At 42.0% G+C, this 12139-nt stretch overlaps 1 protein-coding gene across 3 annotated transcripts in view; it reads right to left on the bottom strand.

The window, feature by feature from the left end:
• PTK2B (protein tyrosine kinase 2 beta) overlaps window positions 1-12139 on the bottom strand; it is a 322330-nt gene that overhangs the window by 135105 nt on the left and 175086 nt on the right. For all 3 annotated transcript variants that reach the window (XM_030198678.1, XM_030198677.1, XM_030198679.1), the window contains exon 5: window positions 10734-10813. In XM_030198678.1, coding sequence (XP_030054538.1) covers window positions 10734-10813 — 80 coding nt within the window. The remainder of the gene's footprint in view (window positions 1-10733; window positions 10814-12139) is intronic.

Raw genomic sequence — 12139 nt, forward strand, 5'->3', positions numbered from 1 at the left:
GAGATCATCTGGCTTGAATTAGTCACATTCCTAGCTAGTTTTGTGTGTAGGGCTAATAGGGAAAGAGGTGATTTAAAATCTCTAATAACATCTGAACAATATGATTTGTCAGCAATTTGGTCACTATGCTTCAGAATGTTATCAGAATGCAGGAATGCCCCAAGTACAAATGCAGACGCAGCAAGGATTAATGCCACAAGTAGTAGGGATGCCTGTGAGTGCCCCGCAGACTGCAATACAGCAGCCGGCGATGCAATCACAGGGACCAGGGGCTGCAGTACAGAGACAAGGCACTGTAAATGCTTTTCCAACTTGGCAGAATACTCCAGACCAATGCTATTGACTGGAAGCAAACCCGTGTCAGGAAGAGGGAATGATTTTCAGATTAGACACAAGGGAACCCTTTATTACATTGACAATTGGCAAATATGGAACTCCTGTGAGATTTTTGATAGATACAGGGGCGAGTACCTCTGTGTTGTGTGCAAAACCACAGGGAGTTAAACTTTCAAATCAGTATAGAACAACAGTGGGATTTACGGGGATAGAACAAAGAAAAAGGCTAACAGAACCCACTCTGGTGCGCTTGGAATGCCAACCGCACGGTTCAAGGGAGGCTGTGGTACCCTTCTTAGTGGCACCTGATTGCCCAGTAAATTTGTGTGGTAGAGACTTATTGTCTCAATTAGGATTGTGTTTAGATTTTGGAAATAAAGAAATACCAAGTTTGCTCACCATGGTTCAACAGTTGAATAATGAAAATAAAGTAAGGGTTATGGAAGAATTACCACAACATATTTGGAGTACAAGTGATTCACCATATGGACTAGCCGTAAATGCAAAACCCCATAAGATAGAATTAATAGAAGGGGCAAAGGGGCCGAAGCAAGACCCTTACCCCATACGACCTAAATTAGTATCCAAAACCCTGGAGCACATTGATAAATTATTGAAATGTGGTATTATTGAACCTTCAGTATCCCCGTATAATACCCCATTGTTTCCTGTCCCGAAAGGGGAAAACAATGTAAGGATAGTACATGATTTAAGAGAGCTAAATGAGATTACAAGAAATCAATTTCCGATTTGTGCAAATCCTGCTACTCTTTTGCATACCCAGAATATATATGCATATAACACTGTTATTGACTTGTCTAATGCATTCTTTTCAATACCTCTTCATCCAGAGTCTAGGGATTTGACGTCATTTATAGTACAGAATGAGGCATACAGGTGAACTAGGATGCCTCAAGGCTTTACTGATAGTCCATCGGTATTCTCAAAACAACTAATGATGGATTTAAAGGATTTCAGGAGTCAATTGCCTGACACGGTGTCATTGTTTGTCTATGTAGATGATATTCTACTGTCTGCTGAGACTGAAGCAGAATGCCTAGATTGGACTACAAAATTATTTTTATTATTAGGAGAGTTAGGATATAAATGTAACAGGGAAAAATGTGTTATAGCTCAGTCTACTGTCACCTTTTTAGGACAAAATGTTTCAGCAGAACATAAGGTCATTATACCGGAAGTTATATCTATTTTAAATGAGACTCCGGTACCGCAAACAGTTACCCAGTTACGTGCTGTTTTGGGAATGTTAAATTACTGCAGACAATGGATACCAAATTATACACAAAAAGTAATGAGACTTTATAAACATTTGAAACTGCCCGCAGCCACACCAAAGAATACACTAATTGTATTGGAAGAACAGGATAAGATGGTATTGGCTAAGATTGTGAGGGATTTATTATCTCCAGGACCGTTAGCAGTAATAGATATCCAATCACCTGTGCATTTGTGGGTAAAAGACATGGGAAATAGTTGGGCAGCTATGATTAATCAAAACAATGAAGTAAATGCACCAGTAGCTTTTTTGTCAGGCTCTTTTAATCATGTGGAGAAGGGAATGAAAGAAATACCAAAGTTACTGACAGCTATAGTGGCTGCAGTAGGTAAATGGAGAGCACAAATGCCTTTTGTTCCTATTGTAATACATACTAACCACACGATTAAAACGCTGTTGAGCCCTAGCCAGACGGCATTGACAGCCACTAGATTTGGAAAATATCAAGCAGTACTTTTAGGACAAGATATAAGAATAATACCATTAACTAAAGAACAGAGAAATAAGATAGATCTGCTTTTTCCTGTCGATCAAAAGGGTGAGATCGATACTATAGAAATCCCTACATTTCACTGTCTTACTTTTGAACCCTTATCTGATGGATTAATATGGTTTACAGATGGAGCTTGTGAAAGGACTGTTGCAGGCTTTGCCTGCGTGCAGGTAGATGAGAATCTAAGAAAGATAATGCAAGTACAATATAAAACCCCTCCTGATCATACTGCACAGCATGCTGAACTTTTAGCCGTTATTACAGCCTTACAACACACTGATATGACTCAAAATGTCACTATATATACTGATAGTGGTTACGTTGCAAGTTCACTACAGTATCATATATTAAAATGGCAACGTAGGGGGATGATAACCAGTGCAGGTAAAAATTTACAACATTACACATATTGGAAATTGCTATTTGAAATTTTGGCAAAAAGGGAACGTGAAGGTAGAAAAACTGCAGTTGTGTGGACCCCGGCCCACACTGAAAAGCCAACCTTTGAGGCATTAGGTAATGCAATGGCTGATGCAGCAGCAACGGAGGTGGTTAAGCAAAGTGAAAAGATTTTGTATAATACTAGACAGACACAGGAAGGGCCACTTACGAATGTAGATAAGATTGAAATGTGGCAGCCAGAGGGACAGGAAAGTGAAAAATGGTTGAAGAGAGGATGTATAAAATTGGGAAGTGAATGGTTTAATGCAGAAGAAGGATTACCTTGTATGCCAATGAGCCAGGCGATTAAGGTATTGGCTGGTTGGCATGCAACCATGCATTGGAATAAGGAAACAATGAGGCAACAATTTGAGCAAAGGTTTTGGACCTTAAAAATTGATAACTTGATTCAACAGGTTGTGCAGAATTGCATGGTATGTAATATTAACATACCTAAACGAGGTCCTAAAATATCGCCTGGGACACTTCCAATACCAGAAGGCCCAGCAAAAGAATGGTATATTGACTTCACCGATATGATTGTTCCAGTGCAGGGAAAAAGGTATTTGTTAGTTTGGGTGGATGCTTTTTCAAGGTGGATAGAAGCATTTCCATGTAAAAGGGAGACAGCACATGAAGTGGTACAATGCCTGGTAACTCATATTATGCCAAGACATGGGTGTCCATCTAGAATAATTTCTGATAACGGGACACATTTTAATAACAGTGTTTTGAAAGAAATGGAAACGATTATGGGTTTAACACACAGAAAAGTATCAGTGTATCGCCCCACCTCCAATGGTTTGGTGGAGCGCTACAAAGGTATTTAAAAAACTAAATTGAGAGTATTACTGAAGGCTTTAAACAAGGAAACAGCAGGTAAACCATATACCTGGCTTGATTTGTTACCATTAGCTTTGATGGTTATAAGGGCCCAACCTAATGGGCGTACTAAATTGACCCCATTCCAAATTCAGACAGGACGTCATTTCTTCCCGATGCAGACAGCAAGTACTGATAGCACAGCTCAGTACTGGCAAAAGCTACAACCTATGTTGAACCTGACAAGTGATATGATCCGAACAAATGTAGTATCACAGGCAGGAACTACTAATGATGTTTGTGCTTTTAAAGTAGGTGACCTAGTGCTACGAAAGAACTTTACACATAAAACATGGAAGGATCCTGTGTATGTAGGACCTTTTGCTATCACGGCCCTTACTCAGACCGCTGCCCGTCTGGAAGGTCATACTTCTTGGATACATTTAGCAGATATTCGACGAATTAATAATATTGAAATGGACAAAGAATAAACAAACATCATGTCCCTAAACATGGTGGTATTGGACTGTTGTTGTTTGTTAATGGACAATGAACACATATGAGAATAGACTTGTTACAGTGGCCAAAATGTTGAATTTGACTGATTGTATCATATGTGCCCACTGACTGACATCATCCTTGTCCTTGCCAGCTATGATATATGGGACTACAATGATAAAATTGAGTGGGCACCATGACTGTGATCCCAATAATACCTGTGTAAGAGATGATGAAAACCTTCATTGGACAAATGAGACTATTTATAAGCAAGCCTTGCTTACGGACAAGTACCCACAGACATCATGTTGGTGTCTGATTAATAGTATGACAACTGAACACATTCCCCCGATAAAGTGCACTTACATGCAAAATGTTGTAACAACTGATTCAATGAATGTTATGCTTTTAATTTGTGTAATTTTTAAGGCCACATCAGCTAATGAAAAGTAAGAATGAATGACAGTGTATTCCCCTGTGATGAAGCTCACTGTCCTATAAATTATATACCTCAAGAGATATAAATTTTGTACCCTAGTACAATTGAATCTGTTTAATGCAACATGTATTAGCATGTTTGCAAAGATGTGCCAGGATGCTTTTAAAATGATAATGGTAACTGAAATCCAGAATGAATAGAACTTTAATATGTCAACAGATTGAAAGATGTATGATAAAGATGATGAAAAGACAGAGCTTGCAGGCACAGCATATCATAAATAACAAGGGGGAGGAGATTTAGAAGGGAGGAAAGGAAACAGACTGGAGCTAAAACAGATGTTTGAGGCCTGAAACAATCAGTCCTCAAAAGGGAGGATTTGTTGAACAAAACTATAAAAAATTGAAGTGGAATGCTTCAAAGAACATGCAGAGCTAGCCGTTTCAACACTAAACTAAACCTCCTGGGACATGATGGGGCCCACATTAGCCAAAGGCAGGCTCCAGAAAGTCTGTGGATAATGGGAACCAGATGCAGCATATGTTCTGCTATACATTAAGGATTTATGGTATGTTACAGCCTGCCTGCATACAGCCTGCAAGCACGTGATATCAGGAGAAGATTATAAGGAGAGGGAACAAAGAAATAAGTAAGCATTTTGAATTTGTCTTTGTCTGTATATAGATTTCTCTCTCTGCATATAGCATTCTGATTTCTTTGCTTTACATTGCTTTGTTTTAATCATTCATTCTGGCTTGTATATTGCTTATCAAGAAATGCTTCCTGCAATAGCCCATTGAGCTATGCAGAAAAATTGTAAATACACTGTTTATATTAAATATGAAATTCGTCTAGCCTTCTCTACAAAAGTGGCGGCATCCTTTTCTTCACCCTCCACATCCTTAACAAAGCTTGCCCGCTTGTAGTTCACAATGGTTGCCTGTGTAACATGATTCCAGGCTTCTTTCTGCATCTGTAGGGAATCCAACAGTGAAAGATTACAAGCCAGTTCAACAGCACGTTTATCCTTGCCAGTCTGGTCATCCATAATGCTCATCAGACGACGTAGCACAAGAGCCCGATAATGTTGTTTGAAATTGGCTATTATGCCCTGATCCATAGGTTGGATCAGAGAGGTAGTGTTTGGTGGCAGGAAGACCACCTTGTCATTAGACAGCCTGACATCAACCCTGTGTGCAGTACAATTATCACAAAGCAACAAAATCTGACACATTTGTGCCCGCATTCTAGTGTCTAACTTCTTTAGCCACTGCTTCCAAATTTCCCCAGTCATCCATGAATTAGCGTTAGCCTCATATGACAAAGGAAGTTGCTTAACTTTCTTGAAGCAATTACTACTACTACTACTATTTAGCATTTCTATAGCGCTACAAGGCGTACGCAGCACTGCACAAACATAGAAGAAAGACAGTCCCTTCTCAAAGAGATTACAATGGGGGCTGTTTGCTCTTTCCAGTGACGAGGGGTTTCAACTTTTAACTCCCATCCATACTGCAGCAAAGGAGGATCATCAGTCGGTCCTTCGACGTTTTACTTCCTGTAGTTTCAGCATGTTTGAATGCAAGTGTTCCATCAGGAATCGCTCACCAGTAAAGACCGTTTTCATCAGCATTGAAAATGTCATGAGGTGCAAATTCGTTCAAGATGGTAGGAAGAACTGAAACAACCCAATTTTTAGCACCAAAGTCATTAGCGTCTTCTTTCTCACCATGCTGTTTCTTGAATTTTATGTTGTTCCTCTCCTTCCATCTTTCCAACCATCCAACAGTGGCTTTGAATTCAGTTAGTCCAAGACTTTCAGCTAGCTGGTTAGCTTTCTCCATAAGCAGTGGACAACTGACAGGAAAATGTCTGCTCCTGACTCGAGAATATCACCAAAGAAGAGCATCTTCTACCTCCTCAGCTTTCCCCGCCCGTTTTCATTTCCGTTGTAGATTTGTATTGTTTTGCCAGTCTTCCAGAAGCTAGTCTTTCTGCTTCAAGAAACGTGAAATTTGACTGGGATTGACATCATCTTCTTTAGCAGTAGATGCTTGACTTTGTTTGTTTTCTAATTTTTTAAGAACTTCAGTTCAGCCAGTGTTAAAGTCTTACAGATTATGCCCCTCTATGTTACTATCAGGTAAATGGCTTTGATAATGGTCTTTATGATGCAGAATGCAATTGCAATTTAACTTTCTCCCAATTCATTACAGTCCAGTTTCACACTGGTTCAGTTTCACTGTGGTCTAAGACAAAATCTGTGTACAGTTTTTCAAGCTGTATGGAAGTGGTTTCCAGACTCATTGGATGAGGAAGTGAAACGAGGACTGGTCTTATGGCAATACCATTTAATATAGTATCAAAATCACTAATAATAGACAGTTCTGGAGTTCATTAAAAATGCTACTAATAACTTATTCACATTAATACCATCATTAATTATAATGAAACTGCTATTGGGGTGGTATTGACATCAGCTACTGAGATGGCAGCCTTGTCTGGAGGCTCAGCACGATCCGAAGCAGTGGTGTGCTGGAGCCAGCTCGCACCCATTTGACACACTTTCCCCATTTGTGAGCACCAGATCCAGCGTCGCTCACTCCCTGGTGGGTTCCATTACCATTTGTGTGTAGAGCACTTTGAAAAGCATCCACAATCTCTCTACTTCTTTCCGATTCCACAGATGAAACTTTTCAATCCACATCTGACAGATTGAAATCTTCCAGCAACAGTACCTCTCTTTTCTTTCCAACTTTTGGATATCTGTAACCAGATCTTTATCTAGTTCCTCCGATTGTGTCGGAGGTCTGTAGACAACACCCATGTGGACAGAGGTTCCATCACCTCTTTTTAAGGTGATCCATATCACTACCTCACTAGAAAGTGAAAGTAGTTAGCTAGTAAATTGCCCTGGCTGGGAGTTGCCCTCATTTGCCCAACTAAAAGTAAGCTTGGGTTTTCATATCGCTCATATTTTTAAATGTAGGACAAAAGAGATGTTCTAAGAGGTATATTTCAGTTGGGAAATTTTCAAAGGGTGACCACTCAGGTGGTTTCCTTTTGAACATTGCCTATGATATACACATGTTAAAAGTGCCTACACATTAACAATGTAATGCAGTGTTTCAAAATCTCCCCATATGACTGTGTTTAGTGCCCTTGTTGTATTATGCCATCACCTTAGCTTCATCACCAATCACCTAAAGAATATGTATATATTTTGACAAAAACATGGCAGACCATCAAATGTGAGAATATTCTCATGGTTTTGAAGGTCCATCACATTTTTCCAATAGATATTCACCGCCCAACATTCAAAGCAATTACAACAACCAGAAGAATCTCCTAGCCATTTAAATTGCCTGTCCAGGACTATCTGAAGACATTCAGCAGCAGATAGTCCTGGACAAGCAATTCAGGGTAACATACATAGAGGGGCATAATCGAACGTCGCCGGCCAAATAGTTCGCCGGCGATCTATTGTGGCGGCGGCCCTACAGCTGGCCGGAACCGTATTATCGAAAAAGATGGCCGGCCATTTTTGTTTTCGATAATACGGTTTAGCCTGGCCAAATGGCTTGGATTTCGCCGGGTTTGAGATGGCCGGTTTTGTTTTTCAGCGATAATGGAAAAAAATGCCGGCCATCTCCAACCCGGCGAAATCCAAGCCATTTGGTCGTGGGAGGAGCGCATTTGTAGCGCACTGGTCCCCCTGACACCAACTGGGCACCCTAGACATGTGGGTACAGTGAGTTTTGGAGGGCTCCCATTACCAGCACAAGTGTTACAGGTAAGGGGGGGGATGGGTCTGGGTCCGCCTGCCTTAGGTGCACTGCAGTACCCACTAAAAGTGCTCCAGGGACAGGACTTGTTGCTGCTGTATAAGCTTGGCACACCAGTTGACACCTGAAGACTAATCTCTTTGAAAAAGTTCTTTATTTGAATAAGCACGTTTACTCACAGTTAACTGCAGATCAGAGGTTGTGCCCCACTGGCAACGAGTCTCCCTGGTACTGAGATTAGCAGTAGGTCAGAGCTGGCAGAATGCTGTACAATGCCCTCTTTCAGCCACATTCAAGGTAAGAAGTTACATTCTCTAACGTGGCTAACACATGAAAGGGATCTAAAACTGGCTTACAAAAACAGCCACTACCTCATGGATTAACGGAAGTAAAACAGGGCACACTCTGACCCAGTTAGCAGGGGGAAAAGCACCATGGGAGTAGAGCCCAGTACCCTACACCCACCACAATGCATTGCTGATGTGACTCTGCAGTGCACCTAACAGAAAAGGTGTCACACTCACAACCAGGGAAAGGCTGTCGGAGGATAGAACACATTCTGCTGTCATGGAGGTGGGTACAGCATTTGAGGCTGGCATACAGGCTGGCAAGAAGGGTTTTTAATTTTATTTTTTTAGTGTGGGAGGGGGTTGGTGACCACTGAGGGAGTATGGGGAGGTCATCCCCCATTCCCTCCGGTGGTCATCTGGTCAGTTGGGGCACCTTTTTGAGGCTTGGTCGTGAAAATAAAAGGACCAAGTAAACTCAGCGAAATATTTTTTTTCCATTATCGGCGAAATCCAGCTATCTGGTAGCCACGCCCATACCCGCCCATGTCCTGCCTTTGCTTCACCACCGACATGCCCCTTTGAACTTTCGCCGGTGAGGCGACGGGAAAGTGGCGATGCTGTCAAAAAAAAGCAGCTTTCGATTATACCGATTTCGCCGCTTTTCAGAGATCGCCGGCCATCTCCCGATTTATGTCAGGAAATGGCCGGCGATCACTTTCGAAAATAAGCTGGATAGTAACATAGTAGACGGCAGAAAAAGACTTGCACGGTCCATCCAGTCTGCCCAACAAGATAACTCATATGTGCTACTTTTTGTGAATACCCTACTTTGATTTGTACCTGTGCTCTTCAGTGCACAGACCGTAGGATGGTCTATGGTGAAATTCAGCGACACTATCTTAACCGGATAGTGCCACTGAATATCACCATAGACTGGTTAGCAGCCATATTCAGATCACTAACTGGTTAGGCAAGGACAATAAAAAGGCTCTCCTAACTTTAGCTCTGGAAGTAACCAGGCACCATTCTGAATAATGGCCAGTGCCAAGTTAACATCTGGGTTGCAGCAGAAAAATGCCAGCTGCCTCCACCTTTCCAATCCCCCTTCCACCCCCCTTTCCTGACCCTGGAAGAAAGATGGGCCAAAGTCCCCCGCACCCCTTAAGCCTCTCTCTCTCTGGGCCTATCTGGATGGTCCCTGGTAGTTTAGCAGGGCAAACAGGCAGAAGTGATACCCACATGCTTCTGTCCAGTATGGTAGCCTGTTCAAAATGGCTGCTATGACCTCTAGTGGCAGCCTCATATTACTTGTGTAGTAACTTCTGGCTGTGCTAGAGATTGTGGCAGCCATTTTGAACAGACTACCATGCTGGGCAGGAGCGAGTGAGCATTACTTCTGCCTGTTTGCTCTGCTAGACCACCAAGGACTAAGAGCTACACAGGAATGTGGATTTTGGGAATCCCAATGAACTGATTTGAATCTTGCGAGGATGAAAGAAGTTGCCATGGGATTCCCGCTGGTGTAGTCAAAATCTCTAGTGACACAAGAATGAGGCTTGGAATGTACTGAGCAAGGCAACTGGAGTGCCAGAATAAGGCTTGGAACACATTGAGACAGGCAACTACAGTGCCAGAATGAGACTTGGAATGCCCAGAGAGGCAACTGGAACACAAGATTGAGGCTTAGAACACTCTGATTGAATAGTGAATACTGACCAAAAAACTATGGGAGACTGTTGGGATCAGAAGGAAATGGAGGGCTGCAAGCAAGTAAGTAATAGCGTTGACTCCTGTGGGTACAGGTGGGGATGGAGAGAATAGAATGGATGTTAGCAGGTATAGGTGGGTATGGGTTAGATTCCAGTTGGGACAGGCAGGGATAGGTGAAATTTCTGTCCCTGGCAACTGTTTACCAGGGACCATCCACTATCTTCTTTCTTTAGGGGGGGTTGGGATGGGAAGGGGGATGCCGTGGCTCCTGGGAGGTAGGGGGGATTAGAGAGCGGGGATACTGTGGTTCCTGGGCAGAAACCCTTAAGAGGTTCCCAGCCAATATTCAGCTGAGACCCGCATAATCTCCAGCAACCATTGCTGTAACAATTAGCCCCAGATATTCCATGCCAGTGAGACACAAAGCCCTGTCTGCATATCCACGGCTAATTTAGCCAGCAACGGTCAGCATTCATCTGATGGCAGTCAGCATTTAAAACAAAAAAATGCTGATTGCCATCAGATGAATGTCAGCTGGACATTCTTTTGGGGTGATAGTTGATGTGAGATTTTGATTGGCCCTAAACAGTTTGATTATTAAATTTGTTTTGAATGTCATTACCGTAACTCCAGGCATCCCAGTTGCAAGGCCATGCCTTCACTCACTTTTGTAGCATACTGTTGCATGTAGTCATTACGAAGCTGTAAAAGAGAGAAAATGAAAAGGTTAAGAGTCTTCTTTATTTTTCCACTCTACATCTCCTGCATGTCTTATTCCTTTCCAGTAGTAACCAAAACCAGTCTCAGCGTTACACATCATGACATCCAACCCCTCCCACCTGCAGCAGTTACTATGGTTGAAAAAGAATAGCCTGAGAGAGGAGTGCCATAGAGCTATCATTTATGGGCAATGAATTATTCTACTACTACTACTTATCATTTCTATAGCGCTACTAGACATATGCAGCATTGTACACTGAACATGTAAGACAGTCCCTTCTCGACAATCTTGCAATCTGATCAACAGAGATAAACAAGACAATTAAGAGATAAGGGAATGACTTATAGTAGGAATTATAAATGGATACTGAACAAGTGAATAGGAATTAGGAGTTAAATGCAGCCTCAAAAAGGTAGGCTTTTAGCCTAGATTTGAAGATGGCCAGAGATGGAGCTTGATGTACTGATTCAGGAAGTCTATTCCAGTCATTTGGTGCAGCAAAATAAAAGGAACAGAGTCTGGAGTTCGCAGTGAAGGAGAAGGGTACAGATAAGAGAGAATTGCCCAACGAACGGAGTTCCCGGGGAGGAATTTAAGGAGCGATAAGACAGTAGAGGTACTAAGGAGCTGCAGAGTGAATGCACTTGTAAGTCAACAAAAGGAGTTTGAATTGTATACAGAAATGGATAGGAAGCCAGTGAAGTGACCTGAGGAGAGGGCTAACATGAGCACAGTGACACTGGTAGAATATAAGTCATATAGCAGAGTTTTGAACAGATTGAAGGGGAGAAATATGGCTTAGTGAGAGACCTATGAGAAGCTAGTTGCAGTAGTCTAAGTGAGAGGAGATAAGTGTTAATAAGTGTTTTGGTAGTGTACTCAGAAAGGAAAGGTTGAATTTTGGTGATGTTATAGAAAAAGAAACAACAGGCTTTTGCAGTCTTTTGGCTATGTGCAGAGAAAGAAAAAGAGGAGTCAAAGATGACCAAAGGTTATGAGCTGATGAGACAGGGAGGGTGAGAATGTTATCCACAAAGGCATAGAATGGGGGAAGAGTTGGGTTTAGGGGAAAGATAAGAAATTCAGTCTTGGCCATGTTTAGTTTCAGATGGCGGTGAGACATCCAGGCAGCAATGTCAGACAGGCACGCCAATAATTTGACCAGGATTCCTGCTGAAATTTCTGGTGTGGAGAGGTAGATCTGGGAGTCATCAGCATAAAGGTAATACTGAAAACCATGGAAGGAGATCAGAGCACCAAGGAAAGAAGTATAGATGGAGAAAAGCAGAGGTCCAAAGACAGAGGCA

Source organism: Microcaecilia unicolor, chromosome 3 (genome assembly GCF_901765095.1).
Source record: "Microcaecilia unicolor chromosome 3, aMicUni1.1, whole genome shotgun sequence".
In the NCBI taxonomy this organism is placed as follows: Eukaryota; Metazoa; Chordata; class Amphibia; order Gymnophiona; family Siphonopidae; genus Microcaecilia; species Microcaecilia unicolor.